The 15593-nt window shown below is 36.1% G+C and overlaps 1 protein-coding gene across 1 annotated transcript in view; it reads right to left on the reverse strand.

Annotated features, from left to right (window-relative positions):
* Window positions 1-15593, reverse strand: part of KLHL1 (kelch like family member 1) — a 183349-nt gene that overhangs the window by 36085 nt on the left and 131671 nt on the right. The window contains exon 6 of the mRNA XM_033053069.2: window positions 12948-13134. Within this exon, the coding sequence (XP_032908960.1) occupies window positions 12948-13134 (187 nt within the window). The remainder of the gene's footprint in view (window positions 1-12947; window positions 13135-15593) is intronic.

Consider the following 15593-nt stretch of genomic DNA (forward strand, 5'->3'; position numbering starts at 1 on the left):
TATATTTTATAGTTTGAATATATTTGCATATAATACTACAAATGAAAGTATTATTACATTGCCAAATGTCGACATCACAAATTTGCTCTGAAACAGAATAAAAGTAGAAGCTTTAAAGTGTCCAGGAGTGCATCAAACACAGCACAAACAACAAGGCCATTGCTTTATCTTGATGATAACACCTTTGAGCTACTTTGCTAAAATCTCCTGTCACTGAGTGAAGACTACAAAACATCTATTTTCCCATTTTTTTAAAAATCTTAATTCAAAATAAGAGCAATATCATTCTTAGATTCTCTCTCAGTCTTTTCTGCTAATTCTATATTGACCTTAAAGATTTGACTTACGGTAAGGCTACTGAAGCTAAGAGATCCATAAACATCAAGGTTTTGCAGAAAATTCTTGGAAATCTGCTTTAGAATTTAAGCAACTGATTATATTTATGACTTTGGGTAGCAGGTCTGTCTTTGCCAGAAGTCTAAACGAATCACAGAACTGTGGAATTTCAGAAACATTTAGGTTGAAAAAGACCTTTGAAATCATTCACCCTTTAACCCAGAACTGCCAAATCCTCCACTAAACGCCAAGTGCCACATCTACGTATATTTAAATACCTCCAGGTAAGGGGAATCTGTCACTTCCCTAGGCAATTCCAATGCCTGGTAACACTTTCAGTGAAGCAATGTTTTCCTCACATCCAATCTAAACCTCCTCTGGTGCAATTTGAGGCCATTTCCTTTGTCCTATCACTTGTTATTTGGGATAAGAGACTACACCCACCTTGCTACAACCTCCTTTCAAGAAGTTGTAGAGAGTGGAATGCTCTTCCCTGAACCTTCTTTTTTTTTTTCCAGACTAAAGAACCTCAGTTTCCTCAGCCACTCTTCACAAGACTTAGAGTCCACACCCTTCACTTCCATTGCCCGTCTCTGGACACACTCAGGGAGCTCAATGTCTTCTAGCAGTGAGGGGTCCCAGAATCAGACATAGGATTGAGGTGTGGCCTCACAAGTGCTGAGAACATAAAATCAATAGCTACACTGCAGGATTATGAGTCACTCTTTGCTGCCAGATCTGGAAGGAATATAGAGTACCCTATATGGAATTATCCCTACTAACTTTCATCACTTCTCAGGTGAGAGCAGTATCTAGGTTTTTAAACGACCATGCCGAAGTGCAGAGGAGGAACAGTCACTCATGCAGATGCTGGTTCCAGCAACAAGCAAAAATTGGTAGCATCACATGCCAGAAATTCTCTCCCCACTGCCATAACCAGTGGATGGCAGTCAGCAGAGCCAACTCCTAACTGAAGAAATTTCCAAACTGTGTAAACTCAAAGAAATGAGCTGTGTTGGTAAATACTGCTTACCCCAGTCTGTGCAGGCTGTGAAAGGATGTCTTAGCAATGTCAGAAATCTGTAGACAAGGACTTTTTTCTAATCGTCATGAACAAACCAAAGTAATTGTGATTATATATTTCAGAAAACCAGAAAATCCAATTTTCCAAGAATATGAGGATGGAAGGAAGCAATTGGGAAGTGACTGGTATATATTTGTATGGAAATTGAAGATGCAGACATAATGTGAAGACATAAATAAAATAAATAGAGGAAGAATTCATTATTCATTTTGAGCTGAAGCATATCTTTATAATAGAGACAGACATATTTTTCTACAAAACAAACCAGATAGAGTACAATAAAATAAGTAACACACACATAGACCCAAAAAATACTAACTATATTAAAAAGTATATTAAAATATATTAAATTATGTTTTAAAATCTATTTTAATATTTTTTCCTTCACTTGTATATCACTAGTGCTTTTTAAGTGGTCTAATGGCAAAGAGGAAATAAATTACTTACTAGACTGTCTTTAAGACAGTGTGTATGAAACTATAAAGATGAAAGAAAAACAAATGCACAGAATATTGAAGATTTTACAGTGAAAGTAATACATACCCAGACAATTCCTCTACACACACACACACACACACACACACACACACACACACACACACACACACACACAAACTGTTATTTTTCAGGTGGACAGAGCTCTAGAACTGACTAATTTCAGGATGCAGCACTGAAGAGAGAGTATATGAAAAAAACATAGTGAGGTGAGACAGAATACATTTAATAGATAGTTGCACGATAAAGAAAAGTGTGCAGTAAATTAAAAAAACCCCCTCTTCCATGACTATAGCAGCACAAATAATTTCTAGTGAGAACAGAAGGACATTTCTTCATGTTCTGGGTACATTTCTACCTTTTATTTTCCCCCACTAACTTAAATTCTGCTTAGGATCCAGCTGGGCATTAGACAAAATTAGTTCTGTGTATTGTGCATATGGGCATTATAAACCCTGATTAATCAAGGTTTATGAAGTAATGAGAGACCTACAGAGAAAGAAAAACTCAGAAATTAAATGCCATAGATGATCAGGGTAATTTTGCATTAATGTCCAACTGCTGCTGACCATTCCTCTGTGTATGCAGCAGGGATGAAAACAATCCAACCACCCCATGTTTCTGATGAAACAGTAAAATAGCTCTCACAATTTCACCTTTATCTACAGAGCATTTCAGTAAATAGAAATTTCTATTTATTTGTTTTAGCTGTCATTTTTAAGCACGTGAATTTGTGAAATTGTTTTGGTGAAACCTTTCAAATGATCCTCTAATTGCCTTCTTTTAAAATTTGTCATTTTCTAAAATTAAGCAAATTTCATTTCCTTGCTAATGACTTATAAATCAAGATTTTTGTAGAAACTTGATTGCCATTCTCACATTTTTTTGCATAGTTAATGACTGAAGACTAATAATTTAGCAAGGTCATTGAATGAAGAAGAATATTTGGACAGCAATATTATTTGCAACCCAGTATTTTAAGTCAAACACCAAAACACTAGAAACCTGTCCTTCAAAGATATTTTTAATTATTTTTGAACCAGTTGACATAGGCAACATGAAGTAATGAAGATTGTCTGCGACTATGAATGCAATGTATTTATTATAGTTAGGTAAAAATGCAGGACTTTTCACATAAACAAGGTGAAAATTACTGCAAAAGCAGATGAAAATCTCCCCCTTGCTAAACTATATTTGTATTCAGTATAAATATTCCAACATAAAATTAACTTTTTTTTTCCTTATTGGTAGAATGATTCCATATTTGAACCCATTAAGAAGGGTAGGAGTTCTACATTTATCATCAGAAAATTTCTAATTTTTTCCCTGTAAGACTTTCTGCTGATTTTGCTATTAATAAAGCTGTTGCTGACATGTACTCTGATCATTTTGTTCAAGATTTAGAGATGTTGCTGTGAGTAGGTGCAGAGTGATGACCTTGATCTAGTGATCTGCAACATTACATTTTGAACTGAAAAGATGGTGACTCAAGTGGAACAAATGTGACCTAAGGAGGTTACTGATGCAGATATCAAGGAGAGTATTTTGGTAAAGAAACAGCTATACAGAAAATGGGAGCATAGGGTAGCAGTTCATTACTGTATAATAAGACTGTTGGAAATTCCTTTAAGCACTCCAAAATCTATAACACATATACAAAAAGAATCGTACAATTTCTTTTTTTCTGAAAGCATGCTTTAAAATGTCAGAAGGATTTTCCATATACTGATATGAAATAAAAATCAGAGAATCATTGGGAATGTTCAATCATTGTGTATGAGTAGAATTCCCTAAAACCAATACAAGTTTTTTTCATTAATCTTTTTTTTTTTTTTTGAGCATATCAGAACTGACAGCTTTTCAACAGTGATTTTATGCAATGTCTCAGATGTTATGCACTTTGTGTTATAGCAAAGTGTTATGTGTTATTACATAAAACATTCATGGTTCATTATGTATTTTTATGTAGGCTAAAACTTACAAAAGTTCCTTTTATTAATGATTAATGTCATGCATTATGATAGACTACCTTTGCTCAGCAACACATTCATGCCTCTTCTTTAAAAACAGTTCTGTTCCCACTGAAAATTGTGCAAATAATGTGTTAATAAAAATTTAAAAAAAAAAAAGAATTCTACATGTGAACAAATTCAAATTCTAGGGGAACTACATATTCTGCAGGAGGGGTGTGCACCCACTGGAGCTTTCACCAGTGGGAAGCAGGTGATGATGACCTACACAAGCTGTATATCTGTGTTTGTATGTCTATGTACATGAGTGTCTGTGACCAGAACACAGAAGGATTTGGTCAAGAAGAACGTTAAGATATTTAAAGACGTAAATTCATATTTTGCAAGCGTGTAGTATTGCAGTTTATCTACTGCATGATTGATATTTATTCTAAACATGCTTCATATGATTGGGAGTTTGTTATGTACCATAACTAAATCAATAAGCTTCTTTGATCATGATTTGGTTAAATAATGTGAACTGAGCAGTCTGGTGCTGCAACAGTACCAGTTTCTCATAAACCTCAGCCTTCTTTCATTATTTTTCATTCTAGATGTAGAGATGCTCATCCACACTGCTTAGCCCTTAACTCAGTTCCCAAGAGACTCTGTTTTGCTGCAATTACTCGACTCTAAGGTAAACATGCTGCATAGGCTGCTATTCCTAACCTTTACAGGAAGGAACCAGAAAATGCCGATTGGATTCTATACTGTGCAACCTGTAGTTCAAAAAGGTAATTGTGTTTATTTGGTTTTCTAGTTTAGAGTATTAAAAATAAAGTGAAGACTCTATTAAAGATTACTTGGATGTTCTTGTGCTTGACAATAGAGACTTCTGGAGCATTTCTGAGAATTTGGCAAGGCGATTTGTGAGGTGGCTGAAGGTGCAAGATAGAGCTGGAGGACTACACTGGGAGTTGTCACCATTTTCCAAGCCTTATCCACACTGGTTGGTTGTTGAGGGTGGTGGTGGTTCCAGATCTGAACTATTTACAGAACAAGATTCAGAATTTGTTGTAGTTTACTCTGATGCCAGTACCAGTAGTGACAGCCATTAATGAAACTGCGGTGATCAGGGAACAGAAATAGGCAAGTGAATAGAAAAAGATAAGGTCTCTGATAGCGTAGAAGTTCTCTAAGTTGTCCATCTGCCAGGCATGTATCTTCTCTAGCTCACACACACAGCTTTCTAGTTTTGTTTTTCTGGGTTTTATTTCTTGTTTTGTTTTCATTTTTTGTTTGTTTTGGGTTTTTTTATTTGGCCTTTTTGTGTATTTTAATAAGTGATAAGATATATGCACTGGAAATGTCAGACAACAGAGTAAGTTGCAGAAAAGTAATTAGGAGGAACAGAGGATTGTTCTTAGTTTAATAATCCCCCTAACACACCCATGATGCACAACCCTCTCATGCTATCTGCGTAATCCCATAGTATGTACCAACAGGTGTGAATTCCAGGGGAACAGATTGACAAGAAGTTTGTGGGATGATAAAATTTATCTTTTGTGTGATAACTTTGGTTCTTCTCTCACATTTGAAGCCATGAAGGCTTCAGAATAGGTCACTTCAGGATCTTCTTTTTGTTTAAAACTGTAACTGAATCAGCAGTTTCAGAAGATAATTATGCTGAAAAAATGCCAGAAATTTAGTGATATAAAATAAAATAAGTACTGAAAAAGTACCAGATGGTGTGAAAATATGGGTTGTTGTTTTTTCCTTTTCTATTCTGAAATGCACTGCTAAATCAAAATACTTAAGCTGCTGATTTGCCTATGACACTGAATGTTTTGGAACATATTGAAAATCATAGGAGTGAAAAGAAGGAAGTAATCATGTTAATACTTGAAAGAACTGGACGAGAATTGTAGTGTGATTTATACATTTAATTATCTCATTAGTAATTAGCCAGTGTATTTAATACTCCTCTGGTGAAGTAATTAGCCAAGCTCTACTTTTACTCTACAATTATATTAACATGTTGCAGAATCACAGGACAGTTCAGGTTGGAAGGGATCTTTGGAGGTCATCTCCTCTGAGCTGAGCAGTCCCAAATCTCTCAGCCTTTCTTCACAGGAAAGAGTCCTTTCATCTCCTGTCCGAGATGCTGTTAAAGGACCGACCAGTATTTCCACTGAGATCTGACCAGAGTGAGGAAGATGGAAGCAATTTAATGACTGAAAAGAGAAAGGATGGAGGGGTATTTGAACCTTTGCCCATCTTTTTTTTTTTATAAATATACAGGAAAGGACTGTTTCCTTATTCTTGACGTACCCCAGATCTCAAAGAGATGCACTGCATTGTCTTAGTAAGTAAAGTGACCTCATGGTAACACCTGCCAGGAAGGAAATCCACCAGCAACAACTCTTACCTCTGCAGTGAGTACTGAGGCAAAGCTTTCTCAGTGCCTTCAAAAGAAACCAAAAGCAAATGAAAACAGGGAAAAGTAATCTCCTCATATCTTCCTCTTTAATAGCAGCACATGCTTTAAAATTCCCATGCAAGCTCTGCTAGGGAGCAGACAACTCCTCTACCCTCTAAATCTGTTACCAGGTATCAAATCTGTATGTGCAATTTTGCTGTTTCTAAATATCTGAACAATTGTTAAGCAAATGTTTGGGGCAAAATGATCCCAGGCACTTTTCTGCCAAGCTGCTGTCCAGGTGGGTGGCCCTCAAATAAGACTGGTTCCAGGGGTTGAATCCATAGTCTGTTTTTCAGTTTTAAAAAAGTGGTGGATTCTTTTTTTTTCTCTTTTTTTTTTTTTCTTAGCTAAATTACATTTTTCTGCTTAAGGAGCCTATAAGGAAAAGTAAGTTTCAATGCATATTTGCAATACAGACACTTAAAATTTTACTTATTCATTCAGCATAGCCTGCTTGCCACTTACTCTGGCATTCTAATTTTCTCAAGAAAACCTAGCATGATGACATTTCTATGCTAGTTTGATTACTCCTACAAGAGCAAACTTCTCAGTGTTGTTGTTTATATATTCCATTATTATTTTATTATTTAAGTCTTCCAGAAAGCATGAAAAAGGAAAAGAGAGTTGGTCATTGGTACAATGTTGACCTAAAGCTAATGGAATGTTGGTTGTTTATTAGTGCATTTTAGATTTAAGGTAAATGATTTTCCATTTCCAATGTCTTCCGTTGTTACCTAGAGAATGTCTGGGAAAACACTGGATTATGCCAACACACATTTTTATGTGTGTTAAAAAAACACCCTTTAAATGGGTCAATTAAAAAAAAAATAATTCCAGAAAGGATGAGAAATAATAGTGAAATATATTATATAGAACTGAGTAAACACAAACTCATAGACTCATTTTGGTTGGAAAAGATTGCTAACCTTTAACCCAGCACTGCTGGGTCAACCATGACCCTCTGTGCCACATCTACATATCCTTCAAATACCTCCAGGGATGAAGACTTAACCATTTCCCTGGGCAGCCTGTTCCAATGCTTCACAACTCTTTCAGTGGAAAAATTTCTCCTAATATCCAATCAAAGTCTCCCCTGGTGAAATTTGGTGTCATTTTTTCCTCATTGTAATGCTTGTTATTTGGGAAAAGACACTGACTCCCACCTTTCTACAAATTCCTTTCACGCTGTGGTACACAGTGATAATATCTCTCCAGAGTCTCCTTTTCTGCAGCCTAAACAATCCCAGTACCTTTTGCTGCTCTTTCCCATCTATCTCAGTAAAATTACTCACTTCTAATATTTGAAAACACTGCAGTTGTTTGGCAGAGATAGAACTGCTACTTAAATAGAGCAGACGAGATTTCAGAGAAAAAGTGTAGGCATCTAAATAAAAAGCAGTAAACAGCTGCTTGGAATGTCAGAGGCACAATTTATTTTGGCTGATTGTCCTCCTGAAGTATTTAAGTCTATGACTACATGATTCTTTTAGATAACAAACGTCTTCATGGAAAACACAGGTGTAAACAAATTAACACCAAAGGCAGAAGAAACTCCTACAGAGGAGTAGTAATGACATATATGTGAAGTTATCAATAAAAAGAGTAGGATTGCAAGAAGGACCATCAAGTTCTCACTTCTGGGTTCTTTTGTGAACATCTATTTATGCAACGGATAACAACAGTGTGTTTGTTTCTGTTCCTGCTTGACAGGGGCTGTTCCTGGAGTGCTGATACATACACACACACGTTAAGTACATTTACAAAGTATGCATATTTATATAAAACTTTTCAAAAAGCACATCAGGGAGAAATATTCAGTAATAAACACTTTGGATTTTTTCTTTCTTTTAAAGGAAAACACTCTATCTTCTTAAGTAGATTTTGTGTATTATATAATACAGGACTTTAAGCACCTATGTTCTGAAAATTAAACACAGTTACTGTACATTGTATATTTCAAATGAAAATGGAAGTTAAATGAAGACGTTTCCTCACAATAGTTTTGTGCATCAAATGGATAGATAATGAATGCTGTCCAACATTTAATGTATGTGAAGAAAAGTGGTTTGTAGCAATTTTTGCAACTTGCAAAATGCCATATAACAATCTTTATAGACTAAACTTTTTTTTTTTTTTTAACAAATTCCCACTAAACTGATGAGGAAAGAGGCAGATTCAAGTCACAGACAAGAGGAAAACCACGATCTTTCCCTATTTTTGCCCCCTTTTTTTACACTATTTACAACAACTTTTTGAATATTTCTTTCAGCATTTAAAAAAATGCCTACATGAGAATGAAAAAAATAAAAAAAAGAAGTTTAAATTAAATCCACTTTGAGAAATGTCTTGCTAGAAAGAAAATGAAACAAAACAAAAAATAAAATCAAAACTAAAAAAGCCCAGAAAAACAAGGATGTCTCCAAAATTCGCTAGAACAAGAGTGACTCCATGTAACTGTGCTAGATGGCATTCTTGTGAAATAATTGCATATATGTAATAAGTGTATTACATATATGTAATAAACCACATTTGATAATCCATATTTGTGAAGCAAAAAGAATTATTGATGAATTAAAATACATTAAAGAAAAGGAAAAATATGTAGCATGGGTGTATAAGGAAGAATGACTGGAGGCCTCACTCTCATATTTCAGAAGGTTAATTTTTTTAATATTACTGGGGCAATAGCAAAGATCATTCTAAAAAGTATCTATACAACAATAAAAGAATGTTTATTGTTGCTTGACGCGGCTTAATGATGAGCCTTACCTGTTTACCACCAGGGTACTTTTTGCAGCAGGTTTTACAACTAGTCATAGGATTAATGAAAAATACATATTTATTAGCAGTGCTTCATAAAATTGATTATTCCATCACTTTTTAAAATGACCTGCCACATTTTTATGGAAGAGTTTCTTGCTCATGCAACTTTTCATTTCTTTTTCCCTTGTATTTACTTAAAGATTGGGATTCAGTAAAAAAATAACTAATCTAGGACTTTGAGGAACTAGTCTAGGGCTATTCCAAAAGTAACACGTACCAGTGGTTTGGATCATGGTTGCTGTAACAGCTCTGTTTTCTTTTTCTGCAGGTTCTTCTTGTCCCTTATTATTTGCTACCTAATGAGACAGACTAGAACACCTCAGGAGAAATTAATCAGCATTTTGACTTCACTACAACACCGCTTGATTATTGATACCAATCTCTGCTTGCTACATATTTTCCTGCACATAATTATCCATAGACCATATACGTCATGTTCTACCAATTGGGTTCTGCTCTATATTTGGGATTCCAGGATGGTTGCAGGAAGTTAGTGCTTAATCATTTCTAAAAATTGTTGTATGACTGCTTCTTGCAATTATTTATTTCAAACCGACATCCTGCTCTATATGTGGACTTCTGCATACTATTAGATGATTAAATATGGCAAATTCAAATTACAGATGTCAGTGTGATGATATTAATGGGTAAAGTGAATGGAATATTGTCAGAAGCACATACCCACAATCTGCTAATGCATCCCATTCCATTAATGCAGACATACTGAGAAAATGTGTTTCTTATGTGCGCCTTTAAAATTAAATTAATAAATAAGCAAAGGTGTGTGGAAACAGAGATTTAAATTATTTTAGTTTGTCTAGGAAATTCAAATAACAAAATTATCTAACTTTTCTATTTTCCTCTCTATCCATTTAGTGCTATGCTGCGTTAATTTCTCACATCAGGCAAAATTCCAGTTGCTGTTTTCTGGAGCTTAATTATCACTTCATTTTTATGGAAATGATGATAATTATAGAAGAGATTTCAAAACAAACTTAGAATGCTAGGCTACTTTTTATGTGATGAGCTATATAACCTTCAAATGCTTTCATAATATTTGCACTTAACCACTATTTTATATGCTAGTAAATAAATTGCTAATTTTTCTAGCTCATCGAATTATTTCCAAAGGTTTCACATTTGGTAGCAAATATCAGGAAGTACTAAAAATACATCATTGTGAATTGCAACCATCCATATCAGCCTTTCAGTGAAGAAAGTTCTGGGAGAAAAAATAAATCACTAATTACTGAGGAGAGGTAATACAGTATCAGCATCATCTCCCAGCCCAGGTTGCCTTATGAGCTCTGTGTCTCTTCAAAGCAGGAAAACAGCACTCAGGTCTCCTGAATGGACGTGTGGAAACAAGACTCACTGGGCATAAAAGCAAGTCAAGAACACAGCAGGATCACAAGAGGGATGAGTTGAACAGATGCAAGCTGAGGCAGCACAGCTGCAGAAGCTGGGTTACTGGGAATAAATATTGTATCAGCTGTAACACAGGCTCCTGCTGGGCAGATGCTCCTCTGCCATACCGAGCCCATTCTCAAAGCAGTTTTTACCTTCTGTAAATGCATAAAAGTCCTGGTAGTTTTCAGTCAGAGATTGCATCAACAGAGGGCTGAATCTCTGTTGCTCTGTGTTTTCTCCTGCTGCTACAGAAATGAACTGCTTCTGCCTGCCCTGAGTCTGCAAAGAGGCTGTGTGTTAACGTAGTAATGGTTCTATTCCTCCTGCTGTCATCCTAAATATTTCTATATTTTTATTGACAAACAGCTACTAATAGTAAATGAGAACAAATACAGCTGCGTCCAAATTAGGTTTATTATTGGGTCATTTCCTACCTGAATGCTTGTGGTAATTGTAAATTGCCCTATGTAAGAGGAAATTTGTATTTTATCATCCAAAGACAATATTCCATGCACATTCATGCCTAAAATTTAGCTACACAATTGTTTATAAACATTAAAAGGACAAAAATAATCTGCAGCTACTTCAAGAACATATATATGTATTGGTTCTTTCATCAACAATTTCTTATTTTCATGAAATCATTGAACAGTTTTGAAAAGATCATCTAGTTCTAAACCCTGAGTCATGATATGCAACACCTTTCACTAGACCATGTTGCTCAAAGCCCTATCCAGTCTGGCCTTGAACACTTCCAGGCATGGGACAACTTCTCTGGGCAACATGTGCCAGTGTCTCACCACCACCGCCAGTAACTAATTACCTCCTAATATCTGATCTAACCTATGACCTCAGTTTAAAGTCATTGTCTCTGGTCCTACAACTACATGCCCTTGCAAAAACTGTCTCCAGCTTTCTTGTTGGCCCCTTTAGGTACTGGAAGGTGGATTAGTATAAAGTCTCTCTTGGAGCCTTTTTTTCTCTGTGCTGAATAGTTCCAGCTCTCTCAGCCTACCTTCATAGGAGAGGTGCTCCAGCCCTCTGATCAACTTTGTGGCCCTCCTCCAGACTCACTCCAGAAGCTCCATGTGTCATTATGGGATTCCAGAGGTGGATGCAATAATCCATGTATTGCATGGGCCTCAAGAAATTAGGGTCAGAGGGTAGAATCACAGAGTCACAGAATAAGTTGAATTGGAAGGAAGCCACAAGGACCATCAAGTCCAGCTACTGTCCCTGCACAGGACATCCACAGGAGTCACACCATGTGCCTGAGAGCATTTTCCAAACACTTTTTAAAATCAGACAGATTTCATGTTGTGACCACTTCCCTGGGGAGCCTCTTGCAGTGCCAATCACCTTCCGGGTGAAGAACCTTTTCCTGATATTTGATCTAAACCTCCCCAGACACAGCTTCCTTCCATTAGCATGAAGCTGCTTCAACTTGCTTGTCATACTTCTCTTGATGCCACCCATTTATTTTTCACACACACAGATGTTATACATTCTAATCACTGGTATAACTTGATGAGGAAAATGTGCCATGGCATTTTGCAAACAATATTGCCACAGCTATTTAGAGAACCTTCTGTAATAACAGCACCAAGACATAGAGTTGTGAAACACTAAAAAAAAAAAAAAAAAGAAAAAAAAAAAGAAAAAGCTTTTTGAGTATATAAGCTTGGAATATAGCTATCTTTTATGGAATATAGCTAGCTTTTAGTTCAAATATTTTGTTTCTTTCCATTCAAGAAATCAGTGGATTAAATTTACCAGAAATGAAAGCACAACCTATCACCATAATTCTTATTCCAAACAAATAACAACAAAATGTTTTAATAAAATTTCCACTTCTTCCTACTTCACAGAAAAATGAGGGTAATTTAACCTTCCTTTTTCTGTTGAAAAACTAGCAAGCTAGTTGAAGCTACTTATCTTTTTTCTCTAGAAGACTTAAAATTTTCTGCATTGGAAGACCCATGAATCATCCATAACATTTTAGACAATTACTTAAGAATCAAATACACTACATATCACTACCTTTTATCATAGGTTAAAAAAACTTAGGGAAGCATTTGATTTATAAAGGAAAAAAAAATTCTAGAAATCTATAACTAAGGTATATTACTATCATTCTAGGTAGTTTTTGTGAAATTCCTTTCTGAAAATGATAGTAATTTTGAACAAAGAATGAAGCCAAAACTCAGTTTCTTTCTCTAATTGTATTATGCTTTTCAATGGACCAAAGTCTTGGCAATATTTCTTGACTGATTCAGACTTTCCCCCATCAATCTTGGAAAAGAAAGCTATTTCACCATTTTCTGATAAATTGCTGATAACTCATAGAGCAGCAAATGTCCTATAATACCTTTGTTGTTATCCATTCCTCCAACAGCATAAAGTGTTCCAACTGTAGATTTTCTGGGCTTAGTTCTTGGACTTTGCATGAGAGTTCTTCTTTCTGGCAAAAGATGATACTTCATGGCTTCAAGAATAAGCTTCTGGCATTCTAGGTCATCCTTAAAAAGTGCATGGTTTTCCAGGTCAGCCAATATCTGCGAATGACAATAAGTGAGTAAAAAGTCCTAGAAATTCCTAGAAATGCAATACTATGCAATGAGACACAATGGAGGCCACAAGTATATTTCTTCATTCTAGAAAACAGTTTTGCAGGGCTATTTTTTCTTGGAACACAGAGAGAAAATGAAATAGTTAATTGACTGTTAAAGGATTTTAAGACGGAGTGAAGCTTTCACTAAGCCTTTCACTAAATCTTTCACCAGCCCTTAAGACTACAGTCTTACTAATCTTTAACTGAAGGCTTTGAAGAAAATGAAATATTCCTTATAGGCTGACTTATTTTTAATAGTTTCCAGCACAACATTGAAAGAATCCAGAAGGCATCTCTTTGCAGCAATATCCCTCATTCTTAAAACCAAACCAACACAACTTCCTACACCAAAACCAACAGTGCTCAGTGCATGCAAATAAAAGAATATTTTATTATGTCTCCAAAGAAGGTTGCAAGTTGTAAATGTTGTGTTTGATTCACTTGTTTGTATCTACTAGCTTTTGAGATGTAAATTACCATCGAAGTTTTCAAATTCCATTGAATTACGCAATCTGGATTAACCGCACAATTGATCTAGCTCTGAGCAGAAGTTGGACTATAGAACTCCTGAGGTCTACTCCCACCTGAATGATTCTTTGATTCTGTGATCTCACTGATGTCAGGCCAGAAGGGTGCAATATCTGCCAGACCCATGTAGGTATCTCCAATAACCTAAGGCATTCAAATTAGAGCATGATTTAATTGCATATTTAACAGCATACGTGCACACTGCAGTAAATTTCTAGATAGCATAGAACATCTATCTGGGAAATCAAATAATATTCAGAGAAACAGCTAAAGGCCTGGAAGCAGGGGAATTTAATTCCTGGAATCTGAGCATGTCTTCCCATATACATATATACACAAACATATGCAAATTGTTTTGCAATTGCCTAAAGATAGGAAGCTAGATCCCTTTTAAGAACTCTCAGCTAATTCATCTGTACTTCAGTGGCTGCAGAAGAACTTTGAATGTCCTTTGTCAATCTGTCAGCCTTTTGCAGATAACACGTTTTCTGTGACATCTAAAATATTATCAGCTGCAACATACAGACAGTTGTTTTCTGCTTCTGACTTTAGGCATCAGTCATGAAATGAGTCTATGGTTGAAAGGCATACATGCTACAGCCCTCAGTATCAACATAGGCTGGGGATGAATAGATCAAGACCAGCCCTGCAGAGAAGGGCTTGGGGGTGCTGGTGGATGAGCTGGACATGACCCAGCCATGAGCACTCCCAGCCCAGAAACCAAACATGTCCTGGGCGTGGGTAGCAGGGGAGGGAGGGGATTCTGCCCCTCTGCTCTGCTCTTCTCTGCTCTGTGAGACCCCACCTGCAGTGCTGCATCCAGCCTTGGGGTTCCAGTACAGGAAGAACATGGACCTGCTGGAGAGATTCGGTGGGGGAGGGGGCACCAAGATGATCAGAGGGATAGAACAGCTCTACTATGAGGAAAGGCTGAGAGAATTGGGATTGTTCAGCCTGGAAAACAAAAGGCTTTAGAGTAACCTAACTGCAGCCTTCCAGTATCTCAAGGGAACTTTCAGAAATGATGAGGCAAGACTATTTACAAGAGCAAGCAGTGATGTGACTAGAACAAATGGTTTCAAATTGAAAGAGAGTGTGTTTAAATTAGATATAAGGAGAAATTTTTTTACTATGAGGGTGGTGAGACGCTGTAACAGGTTGTCCAGAGAAACTGTGGATGCCCCACCCCAGAGGTGTCCAAAGTCAGGCTGAATGGGACTTTGAGCTACCTGATCTAGTGGAAGGTACACCTGGCTTTGGTAGAGAGGTTGGAATGAGATGATCTTCAAGGATCCTGACAACACAAACCACTCTATGATTCTATGGTTCTATGATTCTTTGATTCTGTGATTCTATGATAAAGGTTTCCATGTATTTGTGTGTGCATGTTCCGGTTATTCAATTAAAGTTACTAAATGCAAATATCAAAAGTGTGCTTATAAACAGGAGTGTTAGGCATATTTCCTAACACTAGGTTAATTTTTATCTCATAATCTTAAATTTTTTCATATATTTTTTGTAGTTTTTTTTCCTTTACAGTGTTCAGCACACTATTCAGTAGACTAGAAAGCCAAAGATCTGAAGACAAATCATGTCCAGATTTTAGGCAGGATGATTGCAAAATGATTTAACATACATTTAGAACTACAGAAACAGAGTACTCTGTCAACATTAACTAAACAGAATACAGGCACAAGAAAGTTAATAAATCAAATTACCAGTTTTCTCTGCACAAATTTGAGGTAATATTAAGTTATGTAGACTTTCTAATGTTTAATGGAATTATTAAAATTGATGACAAAGTTTTTTATGGCAAGCTTATATCAGTAAGGATCAAAGTCCAACAATAATCTTGATGATTTCTTTTTAGACTGC

This window comes from Catharus ustulatus, chromosome 2 (genome assembly GCF_009819885.2).
Source record: "Catharus ustulatus isolate bCatUst1 chromosome 2, bCatUst1.pri.v2, whole genome shotgun sequence".
Lineage (NCBI taxonomy): Eukaryota > Metazoa > Chordata > Aves > Passeriformes > Turdidae > Catharus > Catharus ustulatus.